The sequence below is a fragment of the Simochromis diagramma genome, unplaced genomic scaffold (assembly GCF_900408965.1).
Source record: "Simochromis diagramma unplaced genomic scaffold, fSimDia1.1 OVJJ01000602.1, whole genome shotgun sequence".
Classification (NCBI taxonomy): domain Eukaryota; kingdom Metazoa; phylum Chordata; class Actinopteri; order Cichliformes; family Cichlidae; genus Simochromis; species Simochromis diagramma.
The window spans coordinates 11,513,399-11,530,865 of NW_024387040.1; the positions used below are offsets into that span (position 1 = coordinate 11,513,399).

The 17,467-nt window shown below is 42.0% G+C and overlaps 1 protein-coding gene across 1 annotated transcript in view; it reads right to left on the reverse strand.

Annotated features, from left to right (window-relative positions):
• LOC120741543 (probable G-protein coupled receptor 158) overlaps window positions 1-17,467 on the reverse strand; it is a 53,847-nt gene that overhangs the window by 25,325 nt on the left and 11,055 nt on the right. The window contains exon 2 of the mRNA XM_040044522.1: window positions 5,751-5,856. Coding sequence (XP_039900456.1) covers window positions 5,751-5,856 — 106 coding nt within the window. The remainder of the gene's footprint in view (window positions 1-5,750; window positions 5,857-17,467) is intronic.

Below are 17,467 nucleotides of genomic sequence, written 5' to 3' on the forward strand. Positions count from 1 at the left end.
TCTTTCTTTTTTTTACTATTTCCAGTTAATAAAACTGAGTGAGAGGTTACTCATCTTACTCAGCATCCCTCAAAAAGAAACGGCACAGAACAGAGTCAGGGTTTCTTGTTACGGCGGGTGGCGTAATCATTCAGGTAATGTGTCACTGCCTTTCACAGGCTACGATCCCCCTGGGCCCCACCACTTGTTCCCAGCAATAAGCTAATTGATTGAAACATTCATCATCATCCACAGCCACATTCTCTTATGAAAGCTGACCCCGAGGCAGCAAAGTCCTAGACTTTTGGAGAACATTGAAACGCACTAATGGAAGTGCCATTAGTGAGAGATGAGAGGAGGAGGGACGAGAACCCCAACAAGAGTGTGTACACTTTTTCCACAGGAAATGAAGGTAAGATTGGGGTTGATCATCCATGGGCTTTGCGCTTGTCTCTGTTCATTCGTGTAGTTTCATCGTGATTGGTTTAAGTCAGACCTGCATCCCTAATCAAAGGAACTGCAGTGTTTGCTCCTAGCTAAATAAATGCAGTCTATAATTAAATTGATTGCTATACTACTTTTTGACAGCAGCACAGTGACAAGCCTGCTCCTGCAAACTGATGGTGATGTATGTGTAATGCCTAGCATATAATCTTCTGCATAGAAAACCCTGAGCTCATTGGCAATATAAGGAAACATCACTTGTGCTATTTTCCTGCACCAGTAAATGCATCATTGCACGTGATTAAAATATCACCGATCAATGATAAATAAATACAAAGATGTATTTTTATGATAAATAAAATGAAATATTAAAATATTAATACTTCATTATGTCGAGTACTGTTTCCTTTCCTCTTTTATGTCTATATTTCGCATTATGGTTTTAAGTGCTTGAGTACTGATATTTCCTGAGGCAATGTGTGTATAGTAATGTACTGTACGGTGCAAAAGCCATCCATCCTTCTTTAGTTGGCACTATTACAAAATGCCCAAGATAGCATAGCTTGAAAAGGCATAGTGCAGCATATTTGCACCAATGAGGTGATTTCCAAAAGGCTATTAGCACTGAACCTGGTATAGTTCAGCATGGTGTGCAATGTGTCTTTAAAAAATTTGAGGAAATTGGCCAAAAGAGATGACAAAATAAGAAGTGGCAGGCTTAAAAAAAATTCTGTCTACAGCAGAAGAACGGTATCTGAAAGTCATGACTTAACAGACCTGACAAAGGACCTGAGAGATGCATCTGACCTTTTTAGTTGATCCATTTAACCTAAATGAGATTATCCTAATAGAAGAGTAGCTGTCAAGAAGCCATTCTTATGGAAGGGAAACAGGGGAATAATGGTCGAACCCAAAACTGGATTGAAAATCAGCAGCAAGGGGTCTTTTTCTAGGAAAATACAGAGAAGGTGTGACTTCAGCCTTTTTCACAATCTCTATGTAGGAATCCTGTGTATTAACAGGTTGAGCAGGTTGCTATTTTGTGAGTCTTCCATATCACTCAGTTGCTTCCCCAGAGATTATGTCATACACAGTTCAACTTCAGCTTGCACAGCAGCTGGTGACATCTTGATATTCATTTGTCAAATAATATTTTTTTTCCAACAAAATGGTATTGTTTAATGATTTCACACACAGTTTAGAAATCTGTAAGAAATGGTGAAATGAAAATGAAGTTGTCCCGTTGGGCAGGCCAGTGCGTTTGTGGCATGGACCCAAACGCAGACACGGAAGAGACAAAAACTAAGGTGTAACAAAACGTGAGCCGTTTATTTGGCCAAAAAACGTGAATACAAATCAATGCAGAGCACACCGGGACGAAAACTAAAACTAAAACCTAGACTGGGAAAAACTAAACTATGACAACTATGACAATAAGACATGATCATGATTCTGAGCAGGTAAATATGAGAAACTATGAGAAAAACATGAACATAACCTAAACAGAATCATGAGATTCCTGAAGACATGACATGAAGAAAAGAAAACAGACACACCAACACTGAACAGAGGAAGACAGAGGACTTAAATACACAGAAGGGCAATGAGGGAAGTGGAAACACCTGGGGAGACACAGCTGACACAAATGAGCAAGATGCCATGGGGGAAGCAAAACTAAACACACTGAACATGTAAACACAATACTTTCAAAATAAAACAGGAAGCATGGAGACGCATGAACTGGGATGCAAGTTGCAAGCCTGACACAAGAGACAGAGAGAGGGAAAGGGACACAGAGGAGAGAGACACAGGGGGAACCTATATAGACAAGGAGATAACACATGACAAACAGAAAAAGACTCATAAACAAGGAGACATAGGTGAAACACAAACAAGACTAAAACTCAACAAATAATAATAACAATACAAGAATTTAACATATTTCAAATATAACATAAGAAATCAAAAATACAAACTAAAGAATCAAAGACAAATATTGACAGATTTTAAGACAGCATTGCCCTCAAATAACCACAGGCTTTGGATGCTGTTGGGGTTGTTGTATTTTTCCTGTCAATAATCTGAGCTTCATTGTGCTTTGCCTTAGTGTGCGCGCCTGTTGGATCAGTCATCCATGTCATCTGCCTCCATCTGAGTTTGGGCTGCCTGTATACGCTCGGCTGGACAAACAGCAGCTTGAGAGGAAAGAGAGGCCTGGAAATCCGGCAGGGCGGCTGGAAGCGACTGCATTTTGTCAAATTCAATTGCTGGAATGGTGCCACTTAAGCAGCTCCTAAGATGCAAATGAAAAACAGCGGATGCGCGACGCATGGAAGTCGTAGTTGTTATGCGAATAATGATGGCGAGATGCATGCATAAAGGACACTAAGTAGTAGTGACGGGTTTGCTGTAAATGCTGCTATAAAGAGCATCTGAGGGTGGAAAAGAAATGAGAATGCTGCACATAAATAAACAACCCTAACACCATCATAACAAAGTGCTTTGTTTCCAATAAAACAAAGAAAGTACGCCTTACATGGATCTTAAAATGGTCCCAAAGAAACCCATTCAAATTGCTGCACATAAAGAGGGAATACCTATACAGCTTAAAAAACAGTCAATAAAACTAAATGAATGCCTATTTGCAAATACAGGGGAACCCTTTCAGTGTTTTTTACAGCATTACCACACAAAAAATCCTAAAACACTTGATTACACTTCAGTCATGCTTTCTATGCCTCCTCTATCAGCCCCAAATTGCCTGTCCATGCACTTTAAGACCAGAAAGAGGCTCTAACAGACACAAAGATTTTGCTTTTTAGTTTCTTGCAAAACATATGAATTACAACCCCTGCATTCCACATCAAAGACTAATAATGAGGTGGCTGTAGCTGCTCTTGCTCTTGGTCAGCGTACGTCCACATATACAGTTGCTCTCCCTGTCCACATAGTTTATCTAGCAGGCATGACGATAAAGCTGTCAAGCAACACAGGACACATCCTGTAGTGTGCCACAACCACAACAGCTTTCATCATTCAGCTCTGAGCAAGCACGCTCCTGACATGCTCCCGCGGTGTGAGCACACATTATTCCGCAAACCCAGCTAAAATCCATGCCATTAACCAAGCATTTCTCTCCTCGCAGTCACCCGACACAGAGGCACTATGTCAAATGTCTCTGGCATTGACTGTCCACAGAGAGGTGCAAGTGCTCAGACAAAGAGAGTGATTAATTATTCAAAGAGGCTCACTGCAATCCATTACATCACATGCATTATGAAGCAGCCTGATCTACGGCACCTCTTCAAAATCTATCAGTCTTAAGGATGAGGCTGAAATGGACAGGACACTAGCTGCTAGGTAGACAGCAGGACAGGTAAATAAAGGGCTGCAATTAACAGCAGGAATAAAAATGTAATGACCTGCACATAACATGGCATTATTAATTATTTAATTAGTGAAACTTTAAATCTTTACTTTTGCACTTTTATTTTCATACTTTTCTCATTTTAAACTGGTCATCCACTAGGTTATTGAACCATTTTTACCAGCAATAACCTAAGTTTAAATAGGTAATCAATGTTCTGTTGCATGACCCACTTTCAGCTGTTGGACGGATGGTCTCATATTTAACTCCAGAATAAGGCTACGTTCACACTGCAGGCGAAAGCGCATCAAATCCGATTTTTTGGACCCTATGCGACCCATATCCGATCTTGGTATGACAGTGTGAAAGCGCAAATCCGATATTTTCAAATCCGATCTGGGTCACTTTCGTATGTGGTACTGAATCCGATACATGGCCGATGTTTTAGAAAGCGACTGCTGTGTGAACGGTCATGTCGCATTAAATCCGTCTTTTACGTCACCGACACAAGACAGACGCCAATTATCAGCTCCAGAGAAGACATCGTGAACGCTTCCTGGCCATCCAGTGTAGATGTTAGTGAAACTGTTGGGAAGACAACGTTGGAGAAACGTGAACATTTTATTTGTACTGTATAATCTGCAGATTCTGACAGAAATCTGCAACTATCCTTTGAAGCACCGCTCCTCTAAAACAGCAATAAGGATCATTATTAGGTTATCTACATTATTATGTAAATAACAAAATAACTTAAGCAAAAATTGGGAAACGTAAAGTCCGAAGTCTTTATATTAAGAGCCATCAATCAAACAATACTGTTTGCTCTGGGTCTAAACAGAGCGCGTTGTGTTTGACGTCTTCTTTTGCACATGCGGGCCGCTTTGAGCGTTCACACTAGAGCGCGTTTGCTGTCGCATTTTATTTGTAGTGTGAACAAGCAGACAAAAAAATCGGATTTGATCAAAAAATCGGAATTGAGCATTAAGACCTGCAGTGTGAACGTAGCCAAAGTGCCCAGTTCACATGTCTGCAAAACCAGCCCATCCCTCCACCACCACGCTTGACTAGCATAAGATGTTTGGTTTTCTCTAAACACGGCGTTGTGCTTTTATAAAGGTGCTCACACTGATGCAGAGCTAATCAAGCTAACTTGAAGAACGTGGTGCAATTAGAAACTACAGATCAAAAAGTTGTCCAAAACAAGCCAAGTAATATAACTATCTGACCCAAAACCTAACTTCAGTGTTTAATGATAATAGTTTTCAAAATGGTGAATGTGGATGTCTGACATTCTCTTAAAAATAACAGTACTGAGAATTTTATCATCTTTTCCAAGTAGGCCTTGAGACAAGACGTTTTTCATTTTAAAAATGACCAGAGCTACTCTGCCAATGCTGAACATGAGTATAACCCTCCGTCTCAATTCCAGGCACTTATACTTAGAGTTAAATATATTTCTTGACCCTGGAAGGAAACCCTCAAGATTTGAACCAATAGGGTCTGTGTACTTTATCAGTTGGCTAATGACTACAAAATGACTTGGCTCATCTCTGTCTACCTAGTTTCACGCAAAGCTGTGCATTCAGTGTCAGACAAACACATCATATTTCATGACAATGCAACCTTGACAGAGGTAATAGCTGAGACGAGCTGCAGCTGCCTTTGACAAAGCTTCATGTGTGACAAAAACATAAATCTTCCCTGCAGCCTTGGCACGCTGTGGGATATATTCGCATAGATAAACATCAAGTGATGCTTTGTATCCACTGTACACTTCAGTTTAGTGGTTATATTGTTAGCAGTATCATTAAAGGTGAATCGGATCCCCACATTTGTCACAAGACATACAGATTTACTGGTTTTCCATTTGGAGCCTTGTGTAGATGTGACACAGTAGGTGTGGATTACAGTTCAGTTTAACTGAGCAAATCAATCTAGCCCCTATGCTTGGCACACTCACCTCCATAGTGGTCAGGTTGCATCGATGGCTTCCAGCAAACCAGCCATCAGTGGAGCACTGGTCGATATCAACATCCTGTAGATTAATGTCCACTCGAACCACTCCCCTGCAAGATGGAAGGACATTAAAAGAGATCTATTAGGGTCATTTCTACCTCCATGTTTTTATTCTTGGACTCAACTAGAGCTTTACATGATTTTCTAACATTTCGCGATTTGATTGTTATGGTGAACAGCTGTGGAATTGAAGCACTTTGAAATTATATCATTCTTTCTTAAGCATATTGTATATCAGAAAAGTTGAGAGTGTGGAGGTTTGAATGCAAAACAAGGCCATTAGTTCAGGCAGAAAAAGTTCACGACATAAATGTGAAAACCAACACACATGAAAAAAGATCAAGTGCAAAAAAGGAAGCACAACAGACGCTTCCCTGTGACGACTGGACTATTTATGCACACAGGTCTGATTGGACAGTAGAACACACGTGGTATAACTAACAAAGGACATGACAGAAAACTCATCTTCAAATAAATCAGAAAGTAACAGAAAGAAAACAAAGAATCACTGAGGGAACTACTAAAAGAAACAATGAAATGAACCAAAACACAGGATGTAAAACTGAAACTTGGCATTACAAAAAAACACAAGAAACAACAGGAAGCAAATACTCAAAAATGGACACAAAAAATAAAGCTTGTAATCTGCTAGAATAAAGAAATCAAAACAAGAACCGAAACATTCAACAAACACAAAAATCAAAACTTGAAACATTTGGAACAACAATAAAACCTCAAGTCTAAACTCAATTATATTTGCAAGGAAATCAAAACCCGAAAACAACAAAAAGACCACAGAGTAAACAAAGTGTAGAAAAGCCAACTAAAACCCGCTGTTGAAGAAAGTCATTTACCCTTTTGTTGATTTATTGATTGAGTGATTGATTGATTTGTGTCAGACGGGATTTTTTTGGATGGTTTTCTAAATAGAAGCTTTTCAAATTAAAAGAGTTGAACTGAGGAAGGTAGATAAAGCAAGTACATTATGAGCTGTATGTTATTGTCTGATCTACAAATTTCACTTAAAAGTACAGTAAAGTTACACCAGCGGTCCCCGACCTTTTTAGCGCCACGGACCAGTTTATGTCCGACAATATTTTCATGGACCGGCTTTTAAGGTGTTGCGGATAGATCCAACAAAATAAAACCAGTACCGGTACCAAAAAAAAGGAAGATTTATTCATAACACATGGGAAAAGACCCAGGGAAACTGAGTTAACGATAAGGATTCTAAAGAATAACGCTAAAAAACGATAAAACCCCTGAAAACCATAAATTTCACACCCGAGGATTAACTCTCGCGGCCACTGAGCCGGTACCGGTCCGTGGCCCGTGAGTTGGGGACCGCTGAGTTACACTACCTTAAAATCCTCAACATGTAATTGCACAAACCTGTACTTGGAATCTTAACTGAAATTTTAATAGGTTCTAACATGTTATAAAGCAAAAACAGACATTTGTCTGCCTCATGTCTCATCTCTTCTTCCTAAGAAAGAAATCAGTCTGACAGAGATGCAATTAGCCGTGCACTACATCACAACGAGACACTCTGCAAGAGGCTGGACTCTTTGTTCCGTTTCGACCAGCTGAGCCAGGCAGGACCTTCTAATGGAGCTGTTGAGGATTTAGACTTACTTAGCTTTCTGAAGCTCTGTGAAGAGAAGGTCACTGTATGTGATTTTGAAGGTCAGCCCCTTTGATTCTGACAAATCTTTTCACTGGTGTGGCATATGTCCCTTTCACAAGTGCAGCTCACAGGACAAACCAACAGACAGTTACATAATGCTGTATACTATATGCGTAACTATACAAGGAAAAAAAACTAAACAAGCTTGACAAAATACTTCAAATCCACAAGAAACTCTAAACTGTCTCTCAGCGACCTCAGCCCACTTACAGGCTTTCTCTCTTGGTAGACTTAAAAATGGAGCACAGCCCGAGGCAAGTGTTGTTAGAAAATCTATACCGACTTTAAACTTTATGGAAGACATGCTCTGGAGAGTTATAGCTCAGTAGGACGAGTGTCATGACACCAAGATAATGTGCACATATGAAAAAAGGTATTTCTCTGATCCAGCATTCAGAGCCTTCAAGTTTCTCACACACAACATTTTACATAAACGCCAGCTGACACAAGAGGAAAAAAAACCGAGCGTTGCCGTGTAGCTTTCGAACAAAATCACCAAATATACACTTTGTTATTTGATCAGGATGAATATAAACACAAACCCTGCTCTGAAGTGAGCGGGCGAATCAGCGCTGTTATCTATTTAATCAGGCAAAACCTGCAGCTGCTTCCCTGCAAATAAATCAGCGGCCGACTTTGCACTGACCTTTAACTCCTTTGATGCCCGTTTGAACACTGACATTCACACTGGGTTTATTTTGTTATAGGATTAACAGGAAACTTTGGTCTCCCAGTTTCCAGGATTTGTGTTTTGCGTTTAAAGGAAAACAAAAAAACCCCGCTGGTGTAGATTTTAAACTATTGACCCTGACCCTGAACTAGTATGGATATACTGTACATCATATACCACCGCATTAATCACCTAAGTCTAAGTTCTCATTGTCATCGAAATACTAACCCTAACCCGTAATCTGACTTTAGGCAATTAAAATATGTAATTTGTATCTTTTTTATACTGACACAACATCATTTACAACATTTTTTTTTCCAAAAAAGTCTGTTTTGCCTTTCTCCTGAAACGATGGGATGGTTTGATCAATTGCTCGAATGATGTAGAAAAGTGCTACAAAAGTGTCAAAGTAGTTTCTTAATGCAAGCCTCATTTGTCTATTAATACACATTCATACTCAAGTCTCTTTTTTATGCCAAACCACTTTTAGTATTTAGTATATTGCCTAAACAGGGTCCCGTTATACCGGCGGGCCATTATTATAACATTATACTACGGGCTTTGTACACTAAAGGTGACATCATCACACCATGAACTCCAGCTTTACTTTACCTACAGCAAAACGTCAGAGGTTACAAAAATTGAGTGGTGCACAATCAGCCAAAACTTGGCTCATTTGCAAGATCAAGAACATCCACATTAGAGGAGCCAATGTTCAACCACTAACTTTCTGATTAGTAAATGCCTCATTCTTCCTCCTGAGCCACAGTCAAGCCCAGAGTTCATCAGAGAATTAAGACAACTTCCATCCATCCATCCATCTTCATCCGCTTTATCCGAGGCCGGGTCGCGGGGGCAGCAGCCTAAGCAAAGAGGCCCAGACCTCCCTCTCCCCAGCCACCTCCTCCAGCTTATCCGGGGGAACACCAAGGCGTTCCCAGGCCAGCCGAGAGATATAATCTCTCCAGCGTGTCCTGGGTCTGCCCCGGGGCCTCCTCCCGGTGGGACATGCCTGGAACACCTCACCCAGGAGGCGCCCAGGGGGCATCCTTGTCAGATGGCCAAACCACCTCAGCTGGCTCCTTTCGATGTGGAGCAGCAGCGGCTCTACTCTGAGCCCCTCCCGGATGGCCGAACTTCTCACCCTATCTCTAAGGGAGAGGCCAGCCACCCTTTGGAGGAAGCTCATTTCTGCCGCTTGTATCCGCGATCTCGTTCTTTCGGTCACTACCCACAGCTCGTGGCCATAGGTGAGGGTAGGGACGTAGATCGACCGGTAAATTGAGAGCTTCGCTTTTACACTCAGCTCCCTCTGCACCACGACGGACCGGTGCAGCGTCTGCATTCCTGCAGCTGCAGCCCCAATCCGTCTGTCGATCTCCGGCTCCCTTCTCCCATCACTCGTGAACAAGACCCCGAGATACTTGAACTCCTCCACTTGGGGCAGGAACTCATCCCCGACCGGAGTGGGCACTCCACCCTTTTCCGGCTGAGAACCATGGCCTCAGATTTGGAGGTGCTGATCCTCATTCCCGCTGCTTCACACTCGGCTGCGAACCGTTCCAGTGCGAGCTGGAGGCCCTCACCCGATGAAGCCAACAGAACCACATCATCCGCAAAAATCAGAGATGAGATTCTGAGGTCACCAAAGCGAAAGCCCTCCGCCACTTGGCTGCGCCTAGAAATCCTGTCCATAAAAATTATGAACAGAACCGGAGACAAAGGGCAGCCCTGGCGGAGCCCATCACCCACCAGGAACGAGTCCGACTTATTGCCGGCAATGCGAACCAAGCTCTTACAGCGGTTGTATAGGGATCGAATGGCCCGTAGCAATGGGCCAGACACCCCATACTCCCGCAACACCTCCCACAGGACACCCCGAGGGACATGGTCGAATGCCTTCTCCAAGTCCACAAAACACATGTAGACTGGTTGGGCAAACTCCCATGCACCCTCAAGTATCCTCGAGAGGATAAAGAGCTGGTCCAGTGTTCCGCGACCAGGACAAAAACCGCATTGTTCCTCCTGTATCCGAGGTTCGACTAGTGGACGAACTCTCCTTTCCAGCACCCTGGCATAGACTTTCCCAGGGAGGCTGAGGAGTGTGATCCCCCTGTAGTTGGAACACACCCTCCGGTCCCCCTTCTTAAAGATGGGGACCACCACCCCGGTCTGCCAGTCCACAGGTACTGCCCCTGATCTCCACGCAACATTGCAGAGGCGTGTCAACCAGGACAGCCCTACAACGTCCAGAGTCTTCAGGAACTCGGGGCGGACCTCATCAACACCAGGGGCTCTGCCACCGAGGAGTTGTTTAACTGCCTCAGTGACCTCGCCCCCGGAAATTGGCGGGTCATTCCCCTCATCCCCAGACTCTGCTTCCTCCTCGGAAGACGTGTCAGTGGGATTAAGGAGGTCCTCGAAGTATTCCTTCCACCGCCTGACAATTTTCTCAGTCGACGTCAGCAGCGCTCCGCCAGCACTATACACAGTGCAGGTAGAGCACCGCTTTCCCCTCCTAAGACGCCTGACGGTTTGCCAGAATCTCTTCGAGGCAGTCCGAAAGTCTTTTTCCATGGCCTCTCCGAACTCCTCCCACACCCGAGTTTTTGCTTCAGCCACTGCCCGATCCGCATTCCGCTTGGCCTGTCGATACCTGTCGGCTGCCTCCGGAGTCCCACAGGCTAACCAAGCCCGATAGGACTCCTTCTTCAGCCTGGTGGCTCCCTTCACCTCTGGTGTCCACCATTTGGTTCGGGGATTACCACCAACCACCTTGCGGCCGCAGCTCAATGCAGCAGCTTCGGCAATGGAGACACTGAACATGGTCCATTCGGACTCAATGTCCCCAGTCTCCCTCGGAATGCTGTTGAAGCTCTGCCGGAGGTGTGCGTTGAAGATCTCGCGGACTGGGGCCTCTGCTAGACGTTCCCAGCACACCCTCACTACGCGTTTAGGTGCACCAGGTCTGTCCAGGGTCCTCCCCCGCCACCTGATCCAACTCACCACCAGGTGGTGATCAGTTGACAGCTCAGCCCCTCTCTTTACCCGAGTGTCCAGAACACATGGTCGCAGGTCTGGTGATGCGATTACAAAATCGATCATCGACCTATGGCCTAGAGCGTCCTGGTGCCACGTGCACTTATGAACACTCTTATGTTCGAACAGGGTGTTCGTTATGGCCAAACTGTGATTAGCACAGAAGTCCAATAACAAAGCACCGCTCGGGTTCAGATCAGGGAGGCCGTTCCTCCCAATCACGCCCCTCCAGGTCTCGCTGTCGTTACCCACGTGAGCATTGAAGTCTCCCAGCAGGACAACGGAGGGACAATTTAGACAACTTGCCTAATAGAAATCCCCCTAATTCTGCCAAAATAACTATGACACCATCAATGAAATCTACAACACCTCTGAATTTCTTCTGTAGTATCAGGCACCTAACCTTCACAGTAGATGTTTTTAAGCCCTGAAAGTTGTATGGTGTGGTGGTCTGAGAAGTTAACCTCTTCAAATCTTTGTCATGGTCTTCTAACCATTCCTGAAGAATATTTGAAGTGCGGCAGTACGCCTCTTCCATCAGGAAAATGCACGCAGTCTGCGTCAATGCTTAAGGAGTTAATATTAGTCAGTAAAATCTACATAAACGTTGGGAACCAAGCTTAGCCAGATGAATTGTGACAACCGCAGTTTCCGCCATTGCGTCTTTGTTTTGATATATATTGTGCATGCATAAAAACACATAACAACAAATTATATCTGATTTCATATAAACACTGATTTATTTATCATTTGCTGTAGAGTGCACATGTAGTTCATTTTTGTATCTTTAACATTTTAAAATGTCATTATCTTATTTTACAAGCTTATTTCTGATGTGTATCAGCGCAACACCAATGCTGTCTCTGTTTCCACTTGGTAAATGGACTGGTTCTTATATAGGGGTTTTCTACTCTACAAACCTTATCCAATCCTATCCATATTCACCCATTCATACAAGCACTGTTTTCTACGTTGTTGTTTTTTCTTCTTCTATCTAACATGCAGACTGGAGCAGCTCGGGGTCGAGCCGCAAACCTTTCAGTTAGTGTATGACCTGCTCTACCTCCAAAGCTACAATCACTTTATAGCAAAGATACCCCACAAGACCTTTTGGGTATGCTCTAAACCTCAGCTGTCTACATGTCAGAATTTGGCTTTAAATTTTAACTGGCAGGAGCTATGCTAGCAAAGCTATTTACCTCATCTATTTTAGTGTTGTGGCTGATTGGTGATTCATGACTGAGATCTGTTTCAGGGTGTAGATGATGAAAGTTTCAGCTAATGATCATTGGCTATTAAGGCTTTAATTAGTGCCCAGTGATTTGTTAATGCATTTCGCCCCTGGTGCCACTTTGTTAAAGTGTCATGGTCTGGAGAACACTGTTATCTGCAGCCTGTTTTTAAATGAACAACCCTCTTCACATCTTATTCAACTGGTTTTTGTAATTTAACGTTAATAATAAGGCATTTTGACTGATGACAAACCTGTATGTAAAAGAGTACTTGATTAGATATTTGGTACGATTCTGTGGTTTCCATCATATCATACAGTAGAGGTGCACCAACCACTAATGATCAGAATCAGAATACTTGAATAATCCTTAAGGAAAATATGTGGGTTACAGTTGCTCCAACACAGTAAGAGTAACAGACTAAACTAATTAAATAATACGATATATTATAAAGGTTACAGATCTCTATGTAGTTTAGATTGATGACTAATGTAAAATTAGTTATGGCTTCATACATTAGCAAACTAGTCCTAGATGGCAGTTAGCATACTCTGTGCTCACATGAGCTGGAACTCATACAAACACCTTGTCCCATACTGCTCAGTTTTGAGACCAGGCAAAAGTGTGGTTTCCATAGTAACACCTTGGTTGAACCATGTCTTGCTGTAACTAAACAATACACAAAACAGCAGGTGGCAGAAAATGCCGTCAATGTTGACATATCACTTTTTGGGGAGAATAAAAGACAGAGTTCATGGTTTATGTAATTTAACAAAAAAACAAAAAACTAATGACAGAAAGCAATAAAAAAAAACTGCACCTGTGACAAACTGAAAGTGGGAGAAGCAGCAGGTACCAAAGGAAAGGCAAAATTTACTGATCCATAAGCGTTAAAAAAAACTGTGGATATTTCTGAATGTCATAGCAGAAGAAAAGACAGGCAGAACTAGCAGCTTTATCACAGGACTGTAACCGGCTTACAGTCTTATTATTTCCATCTGTGTCATTAAACTGTCCACCTGTTCACCATATAGTGCCCTATATCATGCCCACACCATTTTATAGTGGTGCTCAAAATCTCATCTGTAAACTTCCACTGTAGTGCACTACAAAATCATCACACGTACCACGCAGGTTCTATTATGCTTTTGTGAGCAGATACAGTTCTTATCATTTTTATTTAAATGCTGTGGGGAGATAAGTTTCAATTGCACTGTGCAATCATTCAGACATAGCAATCCTGAGTTATCCCTGGCCCCAAGTATGATGCAGATGTTCTGCTATTGTTTTGGTGACAGATATCTGGAGCAAATGTATCATCAGCTGTCTGCACTTGTTCCCTAGTTAGTCCAAACGCCATATGAGTGAAAAACTGGACAATTCAAACAGAGCCAGGCAATTCTTAATTTTTGGTTGGCTGACTTTGAGTGGATAGAAACCCAGTATGTACAACATTAGCTACCCTTCAGTTCCCCCTTTCTCATGTTAAATCTCTTCCTCATGTATGACCTTTGCTTGTTTCTGGACTTTTGTAAGTCCCTTGCTGGAAATAGTCGCTTCACTGACTTCTTCACTGTGAGAGCGCTGCCCGTTTTGGATGAAAGATTCCCATTGTGTCCCAGTTTCCTGCATCTGAGTCCTCGAACACAAGAGTTCTTCAGCACACACACATACACACACACACACACACACACACACACACACACACACACACACACACACACACACTTATTTGAAACAATACAACATGAAATGAAAAAAAAAATCAAAGAAATATCAAAAATAAACAGGAGGGAATATTACTACACATTAATAAAACAACCCTTAGAATAAGTTACTGTTCCAAACATGGTATCTAATATTGTATCACAACAACCAAATCTTTTTTAGCCTAATATTAAGAAATGAACTTACTATGCTAAATAAGAAATTAACTATCCCTCCCTCCATTTTCTTCCACTAAACAGATTCAGGGTACTCGGGGACAGAAGGTCACCCCACCTGTCATAAAGTAAGACAGGTGCATATCCTTGTAGTTAGTGGGGTAAGCTAAACTAAGTCAAACTAAAGTCCATCATGTAGATAATTCAAATTTATTTAGGGAATTATCTATTTGTTGTTATCTATTTATTTGGCCACGTAAACTGTCATTGGTAAACATGACAAGTGATAATGCTAAGGCCATCTTCGAGCCTTGATGGTTTCATTTAATGCCGGGATTCCAAACAAATCAAATTACCACAACTGACACACAGTATGAGACATTGTGGAGGCTCAGCAGGCCTACAGCAGTCTTTGTCCATCTGGTAATCCATGCTAGAGTGTTATCACTTATTTAGCATAGTAAGTAAAAGCTCTAGGGTCAAAACAAGCAGCTAAAACTTGGGGATGTGTTGCACTGGTGTTTCCCTGTGCATGAATAGACTAGTTGTTTGTCCCAAAAAAACAAAATAAAAAAATATATTCATGTTATCAAAATAGCAATAAAAAATAATAATGTACACGCATACACAAATACTGCTGCTCTGGCATGTTCTCCAGGTGTATAAGAGGCGGTTTACTATTCCCGGTTCCCAGTGGACACCAGGTGAGTGCAATGCTCTCTTTGCCTGTACCTCTGTTATTAATAACTGCTGCTCTGGTCCTGCCTTGGGGCAAACTGACCTCGCTGCTTTCTCCTGCACTGCTGGTTGTTTCGTGTGAGAAATTACATGCAATTCTCTGTTATGTAATAAGGATTGGAAATGTCGCACTGAAACACAGCAGACGCACAAGAATACGCCGATTTGTTAGTGATGGAGGATTCGTGAAACCGTTAGTTTCAGTGGCAACTGAAGTATTAACATTTGCTTAGGTTTTGCATTTGAAAAGTGAGTCTGCACAAAGAGGAAAACAGTCTGCAGTCGGCTTCTCTTTTTTTCCCCTTCTGCTCCCAACTCCCCAGGCAACCTTTAGCTTCCCAGTCAAAGAGGACATATGGTGTATAAAATGGCTTTTGGGGGGGAAAAAGAAAGAAGAAAATGTTGGAAACGGTGGTGTTGACTGGGTATGTGCTGCACAAAGACTGGGTCGTAATTGAGAGCAGCAGCGAGGAGCATGTGGCAGAGCCATCATGGTGGCCATCAAGGCCCTCGGGCATAAAGACAGGATTATCACAGAGAGCAAGAGATAGAGGTGCCCAAGGAAACAGAGTGCTTTCTCCTTTCATCCTCCATTCTTTGTGGGTCTAAAGGCCAGGCCAGCAAAGAGAGGAGCATCCCACCAGCAGGAGTCTTTCTGACTGACTCTTTCTGAGCTAATGTTAGCTGCACAAACATTAAGAAGCTGACTGTAGATATATCTGCATAATAGCTTATATTCACAAAAGGATATTCATCAAAAGATGCTTGCATTGAAGGCCTGCTTGTGTCCTCTTTGTTACAAGTCAGTCTTAGATGTATTCATCAGTGAACACTGAATTTCGTATGCTTTGAGCTATAGGTCTCAAAGCAGAAAATAGACTCTGAAACTGATTAGCCTGTTTAGTCACAGGACAGGATGCTGCAATATATAACAACTTTAGCTAGTTTAGGGCCTTACACAGACCTAAAACAAACCTACTTTAAAAAAATGTTTAGTTATGTTAAAACAATGGGAAATTGATAGACTACCAAATGTGAAATGTTACTTATACTTAACAGCTGTCTGGTGTAAGTGTTCATTGCATATAAGCACTGCGATACCTAAAATCACAGGTGTCGAACTCCAGGCCTCGAGGGCCGGTGTCCTGCAGGTTTTAGATGTAACCTTGATACAACACAGCTGATTTAAATGCTAAATGACCTCCTCAACATGTCTTGAAGTTCTCCAGAGTCCTGGTAATGAACTAATCATTTGATTCAGGTGTGCTGACCCAGGGTGAGATCCAAAAACTGCAGGACACCCGCCCTCGAGGCCTGGAGTTCGACACCCCCGCTTAAGTCTTCAGTTTACAGTTACAGCTAATTTCTCAGTTTCCTACATCCTCTTATTTTTTCACTCCTATTCTTTCAAATACTAAAATTTCTTTGTTTGAACATTTTTAACTGCTAGCTAACATTTTTTAACTAAATGTGTAAAGAATAAAAAAAACATATTTAATATATTTAAGTCTCTTCTTTTCATTGTGCAGGGTTAAAATTTTAAATGTTTACTACAAGCTCCTCCTACACAATCAGAAGCTGAGCAATTACATTTGGCACATGGGTATGATGTCATCACGTTGCCTATCAACCACTTACTAAAATGCTAAAATGACCCATTAAGCTGTGTACACACTGGAAACGATTTACTTATCACACGCTGCTTTGAAGTTGATGGCGCCATTCCAGGCTGTGGTTGCCTATGTGATCCTCTCACATTTGTTCTACCAAGTAATATGTCAAAGAACATTATTGTTCTCTCGCACTGGCATTTGCTTCAGTTACTCACCTTAAAGTTGTGAAAAGTTTATCTTAGGTACTGCCCACTTCTCATCATCAGCAGTTATTTGCCCGTAGTGAGTTGAAGTTGCAGAACGTTATTCACTTTCTATTCACGTTCTAGAAGATCTCATTTACGCTCTTCACTGCCTAATGCCTCTGTAAGAGGCTTATCCATGATTTGATAGCTTAGCACAGCTAACTGTTGCCAAAAAATTCAAGGTCAAACTCAAGACACAAGAATTTGGGTTCCAATATCTACCCTTCTCATGGTAAATACAAGCCAATTGGAAGGTACCATAAATTCATAAAGCACCTTGTTTCAGATGTGTAGACACTATCCCTTCACTATTTAGATCACTAGCTAAGAAGCTAGTGATCTAGCTTCTAAGAAGCTAAGAGCTTCTTAGCTTCTTAGCTAAGAAGCTAGTGATCAATAGTTTAAAAGTTTACTGATTGTTTTAAAACTGCTTTATAGACAGTTATCTGGACAGTTATTGTACAGTTGCAAGGTTTATTGATAAAGCACTGGTAATGGTTAATAAATACTGTACATCACATCTATACGCATTGTCGGATGCTTGTTATGAAGCT